Source organism: Ammodytes marinus, assembly GCF_949987685.1.
Source record: "Ammodytes marinus genome assembly, chromosome: 3".
NCBI lineage: Eukaryota > Metazoa > Chordata > Actinopteri > Uranoscopiformes > Ammodytidae > Ammodytes > Ammodytes marinus.
The window spans coordinates 2505825-2527848 of NC_137232.1; the positions used below are offsets into that span (position 1 = coordinate 2505825).

A 22024-nucleotide genomic window follows, 5' to 3' on the forward strand; every position below is an offset into this window, starting at 1 on the left:
TAGTTGCTTGGAGCAACAGGGTGGATCCTTGTTGGTTGAGAGGGGCTTCACGGCTGTTTGGACAGGCCATGCTGTAGAGCAGGGCTATTCAATAGGCGGCCCGCGGGCCAGGTCCGGCCCACGAATGAATCTTTACTGGCCCCCGCCTTGACTACCGACCGACCCAAAAAAAAAAAAAAATATGTTTTTTTTTTTGTTTTTGTTTTTAAGTGGTGCACAATTAATGTACTAGCACGCGCGATGTGTGCTTTTGCATGGTCATAACTGCGCGAAAGGCCGTGATCTGCAGTAAATAAATGTGCACATGTGTCTCCAAGCGTTTCTCTATCAGCTGCTCTGTGTATGCAGCTTTGTGCGCGCGATTGTACAGCAGTGTAAGTGTATGGTCCATTATTTGTATTTCGAGGGCTTGGAGCAAAAGGGGCGTAAGTGACATATTCAGAATTTTACAGGAGAGCAAAAACAAACTTTTTATTGATTGTAAATATTTAACAAAAAACAGCATATGGAAGCAATCTCTACTTAAATAGAGATTAGAAATGACTTTTATATATAATTTTAAAGTTCTTGATAAGTTCTATCAAATGGTAAAAGAATAACGTCACTAAACATTATACTTTTTGAAATAAAGGCTGAAAACATAAAGGCGTAAGTGAAAACCTTCAGTTGAGCTTGGCGCACAAAAGGCGTAAGTGCATCATAAATAGGCTCAAGAGCTGACAATATGGAGGGATTGCAGAAAAGACCATAATTTATACTACAGAAAAGGTGTTTTTGAATATGTTTGGAGAATTTGACATACCCACATATGATGGAGAATATATGGACACTAAAATAAACACTTTATTTTTTATTTTATTTTAATAAAACATAAATAATTTTATTAAATATGAATTCCTTGAAGCCTAATCTTTATTAAAGTAGAGATTGATTTCATATGCTGTTTAAATATTTATGATCAATAAAAAGTTTGTTTTTGCTCTCCTGTAAAATTCTGAAAATGTCACTTACGCCCTTTTCGCTCCAAGCCAATACGAGTATTGTCAGCTCTTGAGCCTATTTATGATGCACTTACGCCTTTTGTGCGCCAAGCTCAGTGCACTTACGCCTTTTTTGCTCCAAACTCAACTGAAGGTTTTCACTTACGCCTTTATGTTTTTAGCCTTTATTTCAAAAAGTAAAATGTTTAGTGACGTTATTCTTTTACCAATTGATAGAACTTATCAAGACCTTTAAAATTATATATAAGTCATTTTCGCAAAATATGTCACTTACGCCCCTTTTGCTCCAAGCCCTCGATTTAGCGTGTCTGCATAATATTGCACCAGTAGAACTTTGCTTTGTATTGTCTGCATGTTTGCACAAAATTTGTACCTTCACATAGCAAACAAAATTGCACAATTGTAAAGTCAGTGTCTGTAGTTTTTTTGTATTCAAATAAGCAGTTTATTTCTGTACTGTGCATTGGCATCTTTGAGCAAAATACAGCCAAAATTTTCGCCACGCCTCCCATGACCCTGGACAGTGACCCCTTGACAAACACATTTGGGGGGGGGGGGGGAACACTGTAGTGTAAGGTGTTGCACTTAGAGTTGCCTACATTTATTTCTATGTTTTTTGATAAGCTGTTGCACTCTTAGTAAACCTAGGCCTACCTGTATTTTGACAAGCTGTTGCACTTAGAGTACATTTATTTCTATGTATTTTGATAAACTGTTGCACTTAGAGTACATTTATTTCTATGTATTTTGATAAGCTGTTGAAGAGTTAACCTATTGTGTTTTCCTGAACTGATAAGATTGTTAAACACTTAAACAACAGGCAGCCTATGTTAATCAAATAGGGATTATTTTTGATAAGCTGGTGAACTCTATTTGATAAAATAAAGACAATATATGCACTCCTATATCGTTGTAGTGTTTTACAGTATATGTAGCTATTGATGTGATGCTCATCAATTTTAGGCATTTTTTTCCGGCCCCTCATTTTGGATAATTTCCACCAACCGGCCCCCATTCAAAACTAATTGAATAGCCCTGCTGTAGAGCCTGGATCAGGGAGACCAGAGCTTGTCTGGGTCCAGAAGGTTGAGCTACCCCCGGTCTGGGGTGGTTAGCAAGGCGTGCGTAGAGAAGAGCGTGGACCTCCTTCCTCTCTGGGTGGAGGCAAGGAGAAAAAGAGTCTTCCAACCTCTCTGGTGGAGGCGAGGAGAAGAAGAGCACTGAGCACCTCGGTTGGTGCTTGAAGAAGAGGCTGAGCTGTATCAGCTCACTAGCTGTTATCAGAAACAGCATACAACTTCTTGACCAATGGCAGAAGAGACAGGAGTCATGTGGGACATCCTGGCTTGTGGTTAGAACAGAGGGACTGATAGGTGTGAATTTACAAACAAAAGCCTGCCTTCAAGCAGAGGAATGTTGGGGGTTTTGACACCAATATTTTGCTGTAGTGTCAGAAACAAAGTAATTCACTTTAGAGTCAAAAGTCTTAATGAATGAATGAACCCATGTACATATTCACTACAACATAATGTGTATTTACTTAAAAAATAAATAATGTAAAAAAAGTATTCACAAAATCCATAGCTTTTTATGTAACAGGGCCCCCACAGTTTCTTGAAATTCCTCAGAAGTTTACGAATTTGAGAACTAAAAATAAAGGCCTTCAAAGTTTGACATTAGTGGTTACATTTAGCTATGTGTGTGTGTGCTGCCGTCTGTGTGCCATCACCGCACTGAACAGAGGGGTATACTACGAAGCAAACTCAACAAAGCCTGGCTCTCTTTTCTTGATCTGGTCAACATAACACAAACCCTCGCTCAGAGCTGACCAGTATCACGAAGGCGGTTATCAACCTCCTATGTTGAACGAGGGTTTCAGCTTCAGGCTCTGTGCGCGTCCCCATGAAAGGGGGCGTTTGACCCGTCATTTGACTCTGCTTCCGCACAGAATGGACTGATCTTGTGCCGCTAACTTTACACAAACGGACTGATTGCGAGCAGCTGACGTAAAAAAAAAATAAGTGTCCCGCTTATTTCCTTCATTCAAGAGGAAGAGTTAGTCAGTCTGAATAATCACAGAACAGCAGACAGAGAGCTGACAGCAAAACTGTTACTGCAAATAAGGAGAGAGTGGAATGCTGTCATAAAATACGCTATTCATTTATTGTACCGATCGTTCACTCTGTGCATAACGTGACATTAAATGGAATTAAACGTCAAACTTAAGTCAGAAGATTTAAACACTACACCATTTAATTTACACTATAAAGGCTGACTTTGCTATATTTTTACACTGTAGGCTAGTCCCACTCAATCATGTAAATTAGCAGGCCCGGTTCTAGACAGTTAGATTAGGGTGGGCCTGTAGAAATTTTAGGTGGGCACACTCGGCAGAGAGACCGAATATGCAAGCTGCGCGATCCGAATTTTTTTGCCCTTGTAAGATCTCTACATCTGCTTTTTGGCACATTTACTGTGAATTGTGTAGAGAACACAATATGCAAATAAACTTTGAGTGTTGCTGTGTGGGAGATTTGATTCTTGCATGTTTTTTTTCCCAAATGTTTATGAATAACATATAATATACATTAGGCTATATACTACATAATGTATCTTTTTTTTTAAATCGCAGTATTAACTGTAGGCAGCCTGAGCTGATTGAAGAGAAAGCTTTGGGACTGGGCAACCTGGATGGTGCTAGTCCAGAGCTATATACTATACACACTATATAGATGTATAGTCTTTCCAGTATTGCCTCCGATGTCCAGCTGGGTGAAAATAGTAGCCAGCCGAGGTCACAACCCTGCTAGGGGGGTCCGGGGTTATGCCCCCCCCCCGGGAGATTTTGTTTTACCTTTTTAAAGTGAAATGCATGAATCTGGTAGCCTGGCATTCCCAGACCTGCCACTAGGCGCTGGCAAATTAAATTTGCTGCGCGTGTTGGTCTGGACACGCTCCGTTGAAGCTTTATCAAGAAGACCAGAAATCTGGGCTCACGTTTCAATTGGTTCTATCTAATATGGGCGCGCCAGAGCCCTTTATATGGTGCTCTGGGGAGGACGTAACCGGATGACGACAGTGACGTGCATGCGACGTCGAAGCCGTGATAGTAAACATCAAATATGGCTGCGGATATGTTGTGTGAGTTTGAGACTGCTTTGGCCTCGACCCTTAACGATCTGGAAGACGGCACTCAAATCTTTCATTAGCAAGTAAGTGGAATGTTCTATTTTGCCGACCGACAACGGCAAACGTTTAATTTAACAGTTTAACAGCTGTTCGCAAAACGAAAGGGGCTTACGTCGCCTTGTGCATCGCTCTGATTGGTTGTAGTGCTATCCAACTGCGTGCAGTGGCATTTGAAATGCACGAGTAGGAGCCGCCCCTTGAGTTGGAAATTACTAATGATCGTGGCCAGACCCTCTATCGTTCAAGATATCAGGGTCTGGATTTCCAGGCTATGAATCTGGTGCACTTTGAGAGGAAAATTAAGTCTGAGGAATTTTGTGTGAACAAATAATTTGGAGACACTGGGTCGGATGAATTAGAAGCTATTGAAGAAAGACACATGGATTTTCCATAGAAATATAAATTTGAAATAAAATATTATGCAGGGTCCTCTGGGATGGGCTTGGTGCTCTTTTTCTTTTACGGGACATATTTTTCTGTAATATAATGAATTCATTTAAATGCAGTGATTATATACTACATACTTTACATTTACATAATATGATGTTGATATCAAACACACAAACTAAAAAAAATAATAATAATTGGGGGGGGGCACCCCTGGCAGTCGTGACCCTAAGCAACCGCAAATTTTGCTCATGCCTCGGACCGGCTCTGCTGACCAGTGACCACTATAAGCGGGTGGGTAACTTGGAGGCAGGCTGTCCTGCCCACCCAATAATACAATTAGAAGCAATGCATGGTAATGGTATATTCTTTAGTATTAATTAATTGTCTGAATTTTTTTGACATTTTCTTGGACAGCGAATGAACAGGTCCGTCCGATAGTGGGTCTGGACTTCCACCAAAAAAAATTGATTGGGTGGGCACAGCCCACATTTGGGTGGGCACGGCCCACGCTGGCCCCTGTCTACCACCGGCCCTGTAAGTTAGGCTACTGTAGCCTACGTCAGACACTGTCCCATAATGAACGGAGTAAGTGTGAATCACTTTAGTTTTGAGCCACATCAACATAAATAATTTTGAATTATTTGTGATACATACACAATACACTAATTAGCCTAAATATAAAGCATGTGCTGTCTGTAAATATTTCAGACAAATATGACTCTACTGTCCAGCAGCTTCAGTGAACCTGTGAGTCTGCAGCGATGTCTTATGTGACAGCTGTCACTTAAGTCCCAAACCTGACGCTACTGATAATAAATAAAAATAAAAACAGTGTACTGTAATGTTGCAACCTGTGAATTTATGTTTCTTTAATACCCAGTGTGTGTAAATGGCCAGGTAACATAACAACCATATTCAGTTAGAGCAAGAACAACTTTGCATACAGTAGGCTATTTTATATTTTCTGCAGTAACTGAATGCATGTAGAAAATAAAATAAAAACTGCAGCGCAATGCTGTTCACTCTGCTGTAAGTTCACGGCTTCGTTCCGTTCATTAACGTATGGATCAATACGTTTACTGATATTATAACGAGTTTCCTCAGTGAGAATCTATCGCTCAGACAATATTGTCAGGTCCGCAGGTTTTCCAAAGGTGTAGTTTCCTTAAAGGGCAGTGCTCTAAGAGCCAAATTTAAGCTCAAACTCTGGAACAAAAACTGGTCGGAGCAGGTTAGCCGTGCAGCCTCTGTTACTACGGTGATATAGCCAGGTAGAAAGAGAGCCACCTTTCGTAATACTGAAAACTCTGGCTTTAGACTCAACAGACCTCGCTCAGCCCTTAATCTCGTAGTATACCCCTCAGGTGATTCAACTGAATTTGAGGGAACTGCGTTTGGAAGGTCATTAAAAAATTCCTTGGATTTGATGTTGAAGGCGTTGTGGGAACCCTGATAATAAGTTGTTTTCTCAATTACATTTAACATGTTAATATAGAAATTGTGAAATGCATACAATATGTATTTTTTTTAAATATAAGCATTATTAGGATTAGCATTACGTGGGATAAGCATGGCGTGCTATTATTGTGGCATTGTGGGTAAACTCGGCCTTTTGAGCCCTGACCTCCAGCTTCTTACACAATCCCAACCAACAATCCCAGGATTTGGGCTAATTTTTTTCTTTTAGAGGACTTTTAAACAAAGAGTTATCTGTTGGCCCTTCTGCTCCTTCTGTATGACAGGCATATAGAGTGAGAGACATGGACTCCCTCAGGAGTGTGTGTGGATGATGAATGTTTTTCTTTCTTTTCTTCCTTTGCTGCGATGAGGCCGGCTGGTGAATAATAAGTGACCATTTTACTCCTGACCACTTTGATCCACTCTGATTCACAGCACAGGGGAGTGTTTCTCTGAAAGCAATTTCAAAGAGGGAGGTTGTGTGTGGCTGTGTGCATCTGTATCTCTGCCATCTTGATTGTGTGTGTGTGTGTGTGTGTGTGGGGGGGGGGGGGGGGGAGGGGCAGGTGTATGGAGGTGTGTGTGTTTACTGAAGGCTAGGCAGGATGCCACCTAGTTTACTCTTCCTGCTCTGCTCTAATTAAGCTTTGTCTGCATGAGTAACCTTGACGTGATCAGCTGGAAAACAATGTACACACAAACACACACACACAGCTGTAGTAGATGGATTTTCTGTATGTGATGATGAACGTTGAAAGGTGAAAGAACTGATAAATCTCTACTCTAAGGTCCACTCTGACGAATGACAGTACGCATCAATTATTCAGTCTAATCAAATCTAAAAAAACATACTTTATTACCCTACTCCAAAGGAGTCTTTATAAATGCATTTTTTACTTGGCAACACAAACTAAGTGCCATCTACTGACCTTGTGATGGGCTGAAAGCAGCAGTCTTTGCCATTGAGGACACAGAAGTCGTATGCTTAGTAATATTTCTAGGAATTTAGTGACTTATACACAATTGATAAAGAGTGTAGATTATTTGATGACACAACACTTTCTAACCTTACACATCGGGGGCGACTGTGGCTCAGGTGGTAGAGCGGGTTCGGCCAATGATCGAAGGCCCGTAGGCACGAATTGGCAGCCAAGCTTCCACTAACGGTATGACTGTGTGTGAATGAATGGAACCTGGAACCCTGTAAAGCGCTTTGAGTGCCTAGAAAAGCACTATATAAATCCAATCCATTATTATTATTACATAACATCACCACCAACATAGAAATGTAAAATAATTATGATATTGGACCGTAGAATGGGAGGAATTCAGTTAACTGTGCCCCCTCTCCTCCTCTCTTTTAGCGGCCTGTGGTGGTCTGATGAGGAACATCTCGGTGGGTCGGATCATTTCCCCTGGTTTCCCCAGTAACTACAGTAACAACCTGACGTGCCACTGGCTGCTGGAGGCTCCTGAGGGCCACACCCTGCACATCCACTTTGAGAAGGTGGCCCTGGCTGAAGACGATGACCGGTAAGCAGGCCAGGGGGCTCAATAATCAGTCAATTTATTTGAAGGGGAATTTGGAATTTTTGTTAAATGTCTCCTGGCAACCAATTGTTTCGACATTTACGTATTTCTATTAAAAAAGATGCCCAGATTTAGTCATAGGAGAGGATCAGTTTAGGGGCTGTACACTGCAACCTTTTCAACATAATACACAAAAGTATTTTTTAAGTACTGGGGGGTATGGGGTATTTCAAGAAGCGTTTATATTTTTTTTAGATATTTTTTGGCATTTTTATGCTTTATTGATAGTGTAGAGACAGAGTTGAAATGGGGCAGAGAGGGGAGTGACATGCAGAGAACGACCGTGGGCTGGAATCGAACCCGGGTCCGCTGCTGGCCGAGGCCCATGGGGGGGACGCTCTACCAACTGAGCTTAGGGCGCCCCCAAGAAGCGGGTTTTGAGACAACTCAGAGTTTTTTTGCTCTGAGTTTGTGGAAACAGATTCAGCGCAACTCAGAGTCAGTTACTGCGGCAACATACGCTGTGACTCTAACCTGTCTCCAGTTTTCATGAATACTGTATTAGAAAAACTAAACCCTATTTCTATATATATTTAATAATTATCAGTGATTCTTGAGAACCGGGACAAAAGGCCGTCTTCCATATGTAACTGCTGTTATGTTTAAAACTAAACATATTTAAAATTGTAGATGTTATTAGGGATTAAGAATAGAATGTCTGGAACACAATTATCCCCTGAAATTTAATTTTATCATTATTATGTCAAATATATGACACTTGTTATCTTCTCATGACGTCCAAAACAGTGTGTCCTCAGAGAAGGTTTCAATCTTTCATTTGCAATACAACCTATTAAAAATGTACTTTAATGATTAAAAAGAGCTTTTCTCATCGAAAGCAACACTAAATAATCTCATATCAACAGTTTTTCTACAACACAACACATGTTTTATAAGGATTCTAAGTGATGGGACAACTTTACTGTAAGTCAACACTGTCAGACATTTCATTATGTAAAATGTAATAAAATCAGGCGAAATAAGGGGCAGCTGTCACTTTGAAGGACCTCTTGTCAAATTCTACCAAAGAGTACAATAGAGTCGGACAGGCTCTGATAAGTGTTGTAGTTTTAGAATATTTTACATTCCGAATCTTGAAAGTCCTGTGTCACAACCATATGCCAACACCGACTTACAATTTCTAAAGAAGTTATTTTAAATTTTTTGACAATTTCTTTTTCCTGAAGTAGTTCATACTAGCACCTAACATCAACAGAAAAACCAAATGGCTACGAGATAAATTCCATTTGTTATGTTTAAGAAACGTTAAATATGTCAACACCGTCAGACAGGAAATCTGACAGAGTTGACATCTGACGGTGGTGATAGGCCAATGACGGTAACAAAAAAACCAAAGCTGGGAGGTTGTGTCAAAGCTTAGCTCAGTAGCTTAGCCCTTAAGGGTCTCCCGTCACGCCAGATCACGTGACTTGATCAAGCCGGCGCTGCCTATAGGCCAGGACACACCGGCCCAATAATCGCCATTGGAGAGTCTGGAGGGGGCGGAGACACAAATCTGTTTGGTGTGTTCGGTGACGTCGGCCGTCGTAGATGTCATCGGGCTTCTTTTCAGTCGGAGCAATTTGATTGGTGGAGGGCTAGCGATTCAGTGAAGCCCGGAAGTGAGACGGGTAGCACAAACAGCTGACAACAGTGTTGCATCACTACCCATTGTTTTAATGTGTTTTTTCGTTTCGTTCAGCGAGTACTCACATGCATCAACCCTTCTTGACTGCTCGATACCATGCTCGATACTCTCTGCTAAAAATGGTGCTCTTTATGGTCCATAAATATAAATACGTATGTATATCTGTGTTTATGGTCTAAAGAGCTGTCCCATCATCTCCGGCTTCCGTATTTTTTTGGGCCACAATACAGATTAGCGCCGCCTGCTGTTATGGAGACATTACGTCCCACGCAGGCACAGAGCGTACGGAAAGTCAGTAGTCGGCTCGGTGTGTTCTTGGCACTTTTTTTTGCCGCGACGGGCAGACTGGAGCTGCCTGAATTAGCAGACTCCATTTTCGGGTAGTCGGACCAACTTCGGGACAGTACTCCCAGCGAAAGTACTGACTTGAAGCTCTATGCCAGTCTTTGTTTCATGTAAATAGACCCAGTATAACCGGAGATTCGATGGTTTAAAGTTGATACAAAACTATTTTATTTTCGCGGGCTCAAAAGTATGAGAATTCGAGTGTGGCGGCCATTAAATATTTTAATATCTCCGCCGTATTTTTCCATTTTACGGAGCGGAAAACAATAGGCTCGTTCGACCCCAGTTTCGGCTCGTCTGGACAGTAGACGAGAGTAGCCGAGTGCAGTCGGGGGAGTGACGAAAAAGCCTGACTGCAGCCGGACAACTCCGAGTTAGCTCGACTTGCATGTGCCGTAGGAAGTAGCGTCTTTGTTGCGGATGCAGTTAGTTTTCTAGTTTTATTTTGAAGGCCTATTAGAAACATATAAGTAGAAGAGCTACACATACTACAACCGATTAGAAGCAGAACACAACACAAAGACGAGTAAACACTTTAAAGCAAGGGGCATTTTCAAAACAAGAAACGAGATATCCCCATTCCCCACACATCATTATCTTTCTTGTTATTTTACTAGAAAACCTACTTTTAAGTGATAAAAAATAATTTACAAATCCAAATAAAGGAGGTTTAGTATTTCTCCCTTCACATAACGAATATGATCGGCCCAAAGACAGTTAAAGGTCTAATAAAAGATCCCTTATTATTATTGTAAAGATGGATATGATGAACTTTATTATGATGTCAAACTACTTGTTGTAGTTCTGGTCTGGCTTTGCGAAATGGCTATGTAAAATACAATTCCCAGACCAGAAATAAGCCTATGATTTAATCTGAATGGTAAAAAGATATCATCTTATGTGACTCAAGTTTGTGTTCATTTTTAAATAAATCTATACAGGAGAGTTAAACATCCAAATTATTTCTCTGTCAAGGGTTCAGACCAGTGGAGGTTTAACTCTGATTAAGTATATTTCTGCTTAAATGCATATACTGTGGCGGCCTAATGATTAAACATAAATTAAAATCAAAAAGAATGGATCATAATTAAATTTTGAGCGGTGATGTCAGACTTTTGCGTAACCAATTGGGGAAACGCATCAAAGGCACAGGGTTTAAACTCCCAATTAGCACTCAGCTCCGCCTGTCAGCAAGACGTTTCCCATCAAACATTTCGCTCCCGCAGCCCGTGAGGAGCAACTGCAGCGACTTGCTCCAGTGTCTGTGTCCGTCTTGATCCCGCAGGACTTCAAAGTCTCATGCAGCCGAGCCGCAGCCAGCCGCAGGTGCAAGTCGGACAAAAAGTCTAACCATAATGCTGTGCGCTTAGCAAGACGAGCGTCATAATTGCGCAGGTCTTAGCAAGACGGCAACATCTCTAACGAGGCTGATGCTGGAAGGTGCACTGCTCATCAGGCTGATTTAAACAAGGAGGGGAGGGGTTGGCGGAGTGATACGAAGCTAAACGAAAATAGACGAAGAAGAGTGACAGGGGGCGGGGGCTGGGTGGGAGTCCCTCTATGCGAGAGACAAGGCAGGCAGCTAGCGAACGAGAGTAAGACACACGGAGGAAGATTAAGAGATACTGAGAGTTTTGAAGGTAGACTACCAGGGCCGGCGGTAGCCAGGGGCCAGGGTGGGCCGTGCACACCCAAATGTCCAGACCCACTATCGGACGGACCTGTTCATTCGCTGTCCAAGAAAATATTAAATAAAATTCAGACAATTAATTAATACTAAAGAATATACCATTACCATGCATTGCTTCTAATTGTATTATTGCAGGGGTGTCCAAACTTTTTTCACTGAGGGCCACATACAGAAAAATCTACGAAGGGCCGGGCCACTTTGCAAAAATAACACATTTATCAGGACATGTAGCTGCTCTGATGTTTAGTTTCATAGTGTCTTCGTAAATTGTAATCCTTCTTCACGGCAACACTTTCCTTGCACATTAAACACACATTTCCCCTCTTGTTTATATGCCAATGATACACCCAGTGTTTTCTGCCTTTGCGTCCAATGTCCAGCAGGGTGAAAATAGTATCCAGCCGAGGTCCCGACCCTCCTAGGGAGGTCCGGGGGTATGTCCCCCCGGGAGATTTTTTAAAGTTTTTAAAGTGAAATGCATGAATCTGGTGCACTTTGAGAGGGAAATTAAGAGGCTAAATCTGAAGAATTTTGTATGAAAAGAAAAATGGAGACACTGTGTCAGATGAATTAGAAGCTATTGGAGAAGGACACATAGATGTTCCATAATAATATTAATTTAAAATAAAATATTATTCAGGGTCCTCTGGGATGGGCTTGTTGCTCTTTTTCTTTTATGGGACATATTTCTCAGTAATATAATGAGTGCATTTAAATTATTTAAAAATTAAAAGCGCCATATTACATTATATTTTTAAAATGTGCCATGGGCCAATCAATCAGTGTTTGACATCCCTGCACTAGTGGGTTAAATAAGAAATGCAAAAAAAAAAAAAAATATTTTTTTTTTTCAAAGGGCCATATTACATTATATTTTTTAAATCGGCCGCGGGCCAATAAAAAGCGGGCCCGCGGGCCAACTGCGGCCCGCGGGCCGTAGTTTGGACACCCCTGTATTATTGGGTGGGCAGGACAGCCTGCTTCCACGTTACCCATCCGCTTATAGTGGTCACTGGTCGGCAGAGCCGGCCCGAGGCATAAGCGAAATGAGCGGTTGCTTAGGGTCCTGACTGCCAGGGCCCCCCCGCCCCCCAATTTATTTTTTTGTATTTTTTTTTTTTTTTAGTTTGTGTGTTTGATATCAACATCATATTATGTAAATGTAAATTATCATACAATAAAAGGAATACAATGTTTTGGTAGTTGGTTAATAGCTTAATAATTGAATCAGTTCATCTGGGAGGTAATCCGAGGTTAACTGATCACGTCACGTTCAAGTCCATGGCATGCACAGTGTGTATTGAGTTTATTTAAAAATATTTGAAATGGGGCTGCCCTCAGTTGCCCATGCACTGTGTATAGTCTATAGCTTATTTCAGCCTCGTCGGTGGAAAAAAAGATAACTGGATAACTGGTTCTTCTGCTTCGTTCCTCTCACTGCATTTAAATGAATTCATTATATTACAGAAAAATATGTCCCGTAAAAGAAAGAGAGCACCAAGCCCATCCCAGAGGACCCTGCATAATGTTTTATTTAAAATTTATATTTCTATGGAAAATCCATGTGTCTTTCTTCAATAGCTTCTAATTCTAAGTCGACCCAGTGTCTCCAAATTATTTGTTCACACAAAATTCCTCAGATTTAGCCTCTTAATTTTCCTCTCAAAGTGCACCAGATTCATGCATTTCATTTTAAAAAGGTAAAAAAAAAACTCCCGGGGGGGCATACCCCCGGACCCCCCTAGCAGGGTTGTGACCTCGGCTGGCTACTATTTTCACCAAGCTGGACATCGGAGCCAATAGTGGAAAGACTATATATCTATATAGTTTGTATAGTATATAGCTCTACCACCATCCAGGTTGCCCAGAGCTTTCTCTTCAATTAGCTCAGGCTGCCTACAGTTAATACTGCGATAAAAAAAAAGATACATTATGTTGTATATAATGTATATTATGTTATTCATAAACATTTTGGAAAAAAACATGCAAGAATCAAATCTCCCACACAGCAACACTCAAAGTTTATTTGCATATTGTGCTCTACACGCTCTGCGCGAGCTCGCATCTTCGGTCTCTCTGCCCAGTGTGCCCACCTAAAATTTCTACAGGCCCACCCTAATCTAACTGTCTAGAACCGGGCCTATAGACTACTGAGACTATTTTAGTAATATTGAAGCAAACTTTGAACTTGAGTCAAGCTATTAGCTTGTTCTTTGATATGAAGGAGGAGGACAGTTCATCCTCAGAGTCAAAGAGTGACTATTTACATGAAGTTGCCATTGTTGTCTGACTGTCACACACACAGCCAGCCTACATAAGATAAGAAATAATGATGTGGCCTAGAGACACAGTAATAATCTTTACTTTAGACTATATATAAAAGTCATATATATATTCTAGCATATACAGTCATATGAAAAAGTTTGGGACCCCCTTCTAATTTTGGGGATTTTTGTTCATCATTAGCTGGGATTTCAAAGAAGCAAATTCCTTTTCATATATGACATACCTTAGGGAAACAGAAGCAATTCAGCAGTGTCATTTTGTTTATTGGAATAATAGAAAATATGCAATAGGCATCATAACAAAATTTGACTGGTGGATAAATTTGGGCACCCCAAAACAAAAATGACATCAGTACTAGTTGAGCCTCCTTTTGCAAAAATAACAGCCTCTAGACGCCTTCGGTAGCCTGTGATGAATGTCTGGATCCTGGATGTAGGTATTTTGAACATTCTTTCTTACATACTAAAGCGATCCAGTTCAGTTAAATGTGATGGCTGCCGAGCATGTAACGCCCGCTTCAAATCATCCCATAGATTTTCGATGATATTCAAGTCATTGTACTGCAACGGCCATATCAGAACATTGTACTTTTCCCTCTGCAGGAATTTGAACTGTGTTAAGGGTCATTGTCTTGTTGGAATATCCAACCCCTGGGCAACTTCAACTTTGTGACTGATGCTTGAACATTATCCTGAATAATCTGTTGAAACTGGGTTGAATTCATCCGACTATCGACTTTAACCAGGGCCCCAGTCCCTGAAGTGGCCACAGCATGACCAAATTTGACAGTAGGTAGCAGGTGTTTTTCTTGGAATGCAGTTTTCTTCTTTCGCCATGCAAAGCGCTTTTTATAAACACCAAATAACTAAATTTTTGTCTCATCAGTCCAAAGCATTTTCTTCCAATATGAAGCTGGCTTGTCTAAATGAGCTTTTGCATACTCCATGAAACTGTATCTGTGGCGTGGGCGCAGAAAGGGCTTCCTTCTCATCACCCGGGCATACAGATGTTTTGGTGCAAATTGCGCTGAATTGTTGAACCATGTACAGATACACAATTTGCAGCCAGATGTTCTTGTAGGTCTTTGGAGGTGATCTGTGGGTTGTGTGCAACCATTCTCACAATCCTCCACCTATGCCGCTCCTGTTTTTTTCTTGGTCTGCCATGCCTGGGTTTAACTGCCACTGTGCCTGTGTCCTTCCATTTCCTGACAACGTTCCCTACAGTCGAAATTGACAATTGAAACCTTTGGGAAAGCTTCTTGTAGCCTTCCCCTAAACCATGACAATGAATAATCTTTGTTTTTCAGATATTTTGGGAGCTGCTTTGATGATCCCATTCTGTCTCAATTCAGCAGAGAGCCAAAGAGAAGTGCAACTTGCATTTAGGCACCTAAAATACCTTTTCTCATGATTAAACAGACATTTATATGAGGTTCAAGGCTTAACAACATAATCCAACCAATTTCGTGTTTAAAGTCATCAGTTTTACATGCTGTTACATGCATTAAAATCAACAAAACCACAAGGGTTCCCATATTTTTGCACAGCCAGTTTTTCACATTTTATTTTATTTCATTCAACCAAATACTGCTTTTCAAAAAATCTTTGTTTGGAAAACATCCCAGTACTTAGCTGTTCCTGGTAAATTAAAGACATACCACTTTTATCTTTTTTTTTGTGAAAGCAGAGTCAATTATAATGCCGGCAGAAATGACATTGATGACAATACAGTTAACAAGGAGGAGGTGGGTTGCGAGAGTTTGCAGAGGAAGCAGCACCAGTAGGTAGGCTAGAGCAGCTTAAATGAGGCGCCACTTGAGTGTGCGGCCAATGGTGTGCTAGGGGCGTAACCTGGCTGTCAACTGAGGAGCCCAGATGACAGCCGGCTTGACGTCCGTACCCTGCCTGAACTAACGCTACGCTCCATTTTTGGATGAGCCCTCTGTTTATGGTTAACAGAACTTTGAGGAATTTGGGGAAAACGCCTATGTATTCACCAGCTATTTGTTCATAACATTTGTATTTAGGTTGATGCCACCTCAATCAAACTTTTACATTATCATTATGACATTCCATGTATTTATTTTCAGCTTTCAAAATATTTCCTTGTGAATGTTTGTATTACCCATAGTAAAAATAATATATTTTTTAAATACGTTTTTTGAGTTTTTTGGTGGTTTTGGGTCCAATATGTTCATATAATATGTCAAAATTTAAAGAATAACTATTAGGTCAAAAAGGTGAGGTAGTGCTGATGAAAAGGATACCAAACATTGGCATGTTAACTATTTCTAAATGTGGTTAAGGACGTCGGAATCAAAAATAGCCCTGAACCCCTAAGGGTTAATATATGTTGGATACATAGCTACATGTAATTTAATTTGCCGAAACATAGGGTTTGTATTTTTTCAACATTGCACCCTGTTTTGTCCCACTTCTCAAGAATCACTCAGTGCGTTTCCATGGCACAACTAGATTAGATTATCACATATATCGAACTAGACACTCGAACGGACCGTGTCACTTGTCTGAGTTTACATGGCCTTTCAGATATCGGATAAATGTCCAATGCATGGCTGTCTCCACTATGCTAGGTGGCGCTGTAGCCCTTTCAACCATGCTTTCAACAAGTGTTGAAAGAGCCACGTCCGGTTCACCCATGGTGTAGCCTATTACGCGCAGGCGTGCAGGCACACAAGCACAGAACGAGAAGTCCGATATGCGATGTCCGATCCCTGTATACATGCAGAGAGAAAGCCGACAACAAACGACTTATCTAGGTGTTCTTATCCGACATCTCTTGTCCGTTATCGTGCCGATTTGTGTGCGAAGTAGATCGGATAAAGGTGTTTACATGCAGTTTAAAAGTCCTGTTGAGGTCTTATTCGTTTAGTTACCCGATTATGAGTCTGCATGTAAACGCACTGACTGTTATAATAACTTGAAAACTGTCATGACTCACGGCTCGGCAGTCTCTCCTTCTCTTGTGTGTGTTTTCCCTTGTCTGTCTCTCCTCTGTGTTCTATGTATCTCCTCCCTGTTGGCATGTGGGCGTGGCAGCACTCCTGGGCAGACTGTTCCAGGTGTGGATCGTTGGGCTTTCAGGGCAGGCTGTTTCCAGGTGTGGATCGTTGGGCTAATCAGGGCTCTCTACTTAAGCCTGTGGACTCCTGTCGTTCAGCGCCAGAGTATACTACTTTCCAGAGCGTTAACTACCCGAGACCTAGGATTTCTAGTTTGTTGTTTTCTTTCTACCTCCAGTTTGAGTTGGTACTAACTCTGCTCCTCTTCTCCTCCGTGCCAGTTGCCGTCGCTGTTCGCTTTTTCCTGCCCGCCTGCCTGCGGTTTTCCGGATGTCCACTTGCCCCAGCGTGCCACGCCAATCGGCCGTCCTGTGCCCAGCCAGCCTTAAATAAACATTGTTCTTTACTTACAACCTGGAGTCTGTCCTGCTTTTGGGTCCGACCTGTATTCTCTCATAACAGAATACTCTGGCCAACATGGACCCAGCGGAGACAGACAGGTTACGCCAAGCAGTGGTAGCGCAAGGCAATCGTGTGGGACAACATGAAATGGCCCTCCATGACATTATCTCCTTGTTAGGGGAACTCACCTCGAACGTGGCGGCGTTGGGAGGACAACTCCACGGAGTCGTCACGCACCTAGCTCCTGTAGTTCCTGCCATACCTGCTCAACGCGACCCAGTTCCAGCACCTGTCCTTCCGTCTGCCCGAGAGCCTCGTGTCCCCGCACCGGAACGCTATGCCGGGAGTTTTGGGGTATGCAAGTCATTTCTTCTACAGTGCTCGTTAGTATTTGAGCAGCAACCCAGCTCCTATGCTTCGGACCGAGCCAAGATAAGTTACGTCATAGGCTTACTCTCTGGACATGCTTTGACTTGGGCGTCTTCGGTGTGGGAGAGGCAGTCCGCTGTATGTTTTTCGTTTCCTAGCTTTGTAGCTGAAATGAAGAAAGTTTTTGACCACCCGGTCAGGGGTAGGGACGCTACTAAGCGCCTACTCCAACTACGACAGGGGGCTCGCAGTGTGGCAGAATATTTGGTGGAGTTCAGGGCGTTAGCAGTGGAGACGGGGTGGAACGACGAGGCGTTACAGGGAGTTTTTCTCAACGGATTAGTCGATTCCGTTAAGGACGAGTTAGCTGTGCGAGATGAGTCAGCAGATTTAGATGAACTCATAGCTTTAGCCATTAGACTGGACAATCGCCTCCGAGAGCGTCGTAGGGAAAGGACCGGTCGCTTTCCTGGACCTTTTCGTCCCTCTCCAGCTGACGCTGGATATGCCTCCAGCCACCGCACCATGGAATCGCCTGTGTTTCCTGCTCTTCCTCCCTCGTCTACAGAGGAGCCCATGCAGTTGGGTCGGAACCGACTCCCACCTTCCGAGCGGAGTAGAAGATTTGAGGGTGGATTATGCCTCTACTGTGGGGAACCTGGACATCAACGGGCTAGGTGTTCTCGCCGGTTAAACCCAAGCCCTCACCAGTCGCAGACGGGGTTCTGGTGAGTAGCACAGTATTACCCTGTTTACCCCGAAGACGCATTAACATTAAAGCTAGTATTTTCATTAACGGGAATACTTATCAACTTGTGGCCCTAGTCGATTCAGGTTCTGACTCTAATATTCTTGACTCTAATTTCAGATAGTCACCAATCCCATTGACCCACCGCTCAAAGTTAATGCACTCAATGGTGAAGTTTTGGCCCTTATTTCCGAACAGACGCAGCCGTTGTCTCTCCTGTTGGCTGGCAACCACAGAGAAAAGATATCATTCCATGTAATGCCCTCCACACATGCTCCCTTAGTGCTCGGGCTTCCGTGGCAGAAGGAGTGTGTTGCCTCATCAGAACCTCCTGACTTGTCCTCTGTTCCTCGGGAGTATCACGACCTGGCCGAGGTGTTCAGCAAGCACCGGGCCTTATCCTTACCTCCTCACAGACCTTACGACTGCGCCATCGACCTGGTGCCCCTCTTCCCACCAGCCGGCTCTACAATATCTCAGCTCCGGAGCGCGAGTCCATGGAGAAATACGTCACGGAATCACTGGACTCAGGTATTATCCGCTCCTCTTCCTCTCCATTAGGAGCTGGTGTTTTCTTTGTGGCTAAGAAGGATAAGACTCTGAGACCATGTATTGACTTTCGGGGTTTGAACAATATTACTGTAAAGAACAAATATCCTCTGCCACTGATTAACTCTGCGTTTGAACCACTCCATGGGGCTACTGTTTTTTCTAAGTTGGATTTACGTAATGCCTACCATTTGGTTCGCATCAGGGAGGGGGACGAGTGGAAGACTGCGTTTAACACCCCTTTAGGTCACTTCGAGTACCTAGTCATGCCTTTTGGTCTTACCAATGCCCTAGCAGTATTCCAAGCCCTGATAAATGACGTGCTTAGAGACTATTTGAACCACTCTGTTTGTCTACCTCGATGATATTCGGATTTTTTCCCACAACATTGAGGAGCACGTTGTGCACGTGCGTCAGGTCCTCCAGAGGTTGTTGGAGAATAAACTGTTTGTTAAACAAGAGAAGTGTGAGTTCCATGTCTCCTCAGTGTCGTTCCTGGGCTACATCCTGGAGTGCGGACAGGTGCGGGCCGACCCAGCCAAGGTCCGGGCGGTTACGGAATGGCCGCAGCCGTGCTCACGGAAGCAACTCCAGAGATTCTTGGGCTTCGCCAACTTCTACAGACGGTTCGTGAGAAACTACAGCCAGGTAGTAACACCCCTCACTAAGCTAACCTCTCCGTCTGCTCCATTTGTCTGGTCGCCTGCAGCCGAGGATGCATTCTGCGAGCTTAAGAGACGCTTCTCCTCAGCTCCCATCCTGGTGCAGCCCGATCCTGCTCGTCAGTTCGTCGTCGAGGTGGACGCTTCGGATCTTGGAGTGGGAGCTGTATTGTCGCAGAGAGCCGAAGGAGACAACAAGCTTCATCCCTGCGCCTTCTTCTCCAAGAAGCTGTCTCCTGCGGAGAGGAACTACGACGTCGGCAACAGAGAGTTGCTAGCTGTTAAGCTGGCGCTGGAGGAAGGGCGCCACTGGTTGGAGGGTGCGGCGTCTCCGTTTACGGTATGGACAGATCACAAGAACCTGGCTTACATTCAGACAGCTAAACGGTTAAACTCCCGCCAAGCACGTTGGGCTCTGTTTTTTGGTCGGTTTAACTTTAACCTCACGTTTAGACCTGGTAGCAAGAATATTAAACCTGACGCCCTCTCCAGACAGTTTAACCCTGATAACGACAGTTCCTCAGTCCCGGATACTATTCTTCCCCAGTCCTGCCAGATGGGCTCTCTGACATGGGAGATTGAGTCCGTGGTTAAAGTGGCTCTCCAAGGGGACCCCGGTCCTGGGGGTGGACCTCCGGGTTGTCTGTTTGTGCCTGTTTCTGTTCGTTCTCAGGTGCTGAAGTGGGGTCACACTTCACGTTTTGCCTGTCATCCTGGAGTTTCCCGTACCCTGGGCCTGATTCAACGCCATTTCTGGTGGCCGTCCATCGCTGCCGACACGCACGAGTATGTGAAAGCGTGTACCATCTGCGCTCGTGGCAAGTCGACTCATCGCCCTCCAGCCGGGCTCCTGCATCCGCTCCCTGTGCCGGGTTGCCCATGGTCGCACATAGCTCTGGACTTTGTGACTGGATTACCACCGTCTGAAGGTAATGACACTATCCTTAATATTGTGGATCGTTTTTCCAAGGCGGTGCATTTCGTGGCCCTTCCCAAACTGCCCTCGGCTGCAGAGACTGCTGAGCTGGTGGTCAACCATGTGTTTCGGATCCACGGGATTCCCCTGGACATTGTCTCGGATCGAGGGCCTCAGTTCACCTCTCAAGTGTGGAAAGCGTTTTGCCAGGCGTTGGGGGGCCTCCGTCAGTCTTTCCTCCGGCCATCACCCCCAGTCCAATGGCCAGACCGAGAGAGCTAATCAGGACCTGGAGACGGTTCTGAGATGCATCTGCGCTCACAACCCAGCGTCGTGGAGCTCACATCTCACCTGTGTTGAATACTCCCACAACTCAATGACGTCGGCAGCTACAGGTATGACACCTTTTGAAGCGTCTCTGGGCTACTTACCTCCTCTCTTCCCCTCTCAGGAGATCGAGATCGCCGTGCCTTCTGTTCAGCACAACGTGCGTAGGATCCGCAGGATCTGGAGAGATTCCAGAGCGGCCCTCCTGCGTACTAAGGAACAGAATCAGAGGTTGGCTGACCGGCGGCGGGTCCCTGCTCCCGTGTACGTACCTGGCCAAAGGGTTTGGCTTTGCTCCAGGGACATTCCCCTTAGCGTCGAGTCCAGGAAGCTGTCTCCCCGGTATATTGGACCATTTGAGGTCGATAGGGTCATTAATCCTGCTGCCATTCGCCTTAAGCTTCCCCAGTCTCTCAGGATACACCCTACTTTTCACGTCTCCCAGCTAAAGCCAGTCACCACTAGTGAGTTGTGCCCGCCTACCGTCGCCCCACTGCCCCCCGTCTCATTGATGGTCACCCGGCCTTCACGGTCAGCCGGGTGATGGACGTTCGGCGCAGAGGGAGGGCCTACCAGTACTTGGTGGACTGGGAGGGTTATGGGCCAGAGGAGAGGAGCTGGATCGCCAGGGGCCTCATCTTGGACCCCGCACTCCTCCGGGAGTTCTATGCCAGGTACCCAGAGAAGCCTGGTAGACCGCCTGGAGGCGGTCGTTGAGGGGGGGTACTGTCATGACTCACGGCTCGGCAGTCTCTCCTTCTCTTGTGTGTGTTTTCCCTTGTCTGTCTCTCCTCTGTGTTCTATGTATCTCCTCCCTGTTGGCATGTGGGCGTGGCAGCACTCCTGGGCAGACTGTTCCAGGTGTGGATCGTTGGGCTTTCAGGGCAGGCTGTTTCCAGGTGTGGATCGTTGGGCTAATCAGGGCTCTCTACTTAAGCCTGTGGACTCCTGTCGTTCAGCGCCAGAGTATACTACTTTCCAGAGCGGTAACTACCCGAGACCTAGGATTTCTAGTTTGTTGTTTTCTTTCTACCTCCAGTTTGAGTTGGTACTAACTCTGCTCCTCTTCTACTCCGTGCCAGTTGCCGTCGCTGTTCGCTTTTTCCTGCCCGCCTGCCTGCGGTTTTCCGGATGTCCACTTGCCCCAGCTTGCCACGCCAATCGGCCGTCCTGTGCCCAGCCAGCCTTAAATAAACATTGTTCTTTACTTACAACCTGGAGTCTGTCCTGCTTTTGGGTCCGACCTGTATTCTCTCATAACAAAAACCACCCAAATGTAATGCTTTCACATTGAATGTCAACTCCGTCATTGGCCTGTCATCACCATCAGACAGGAAATCTGACGGAGTTCACATCTGACGGTGTTCACATATTGAACGTTTCTTAAACAAAACAAATGGAATTTATCTAGTAGCCATCTGTTTTTTCT

General features: G+C 44.0%; 1 protein-coding gene across 1 annotated transcript in view; it reads left to right on the plus strand.

Moving 5' to 3' along the window:
• The window catches only part of sez6b (seizure related 6 homolog b), a gene marked incomplete at both ends in the record, with an annotated part of 230597 nt that overhangs the window by 130509 nt on the left and 78064 nt on the right, over positions 1-22024 (plus strand). The window contains one exon of the mRNA XM_080053689.1: positions 7403-7571. Within this exon, the coding sequence (XP_079909815.1) occupies positions 7403-7571 (169 nt within the window). The remainder of the gene's footprint in view (positions 1-7402; positions 7572-22024) is intronic.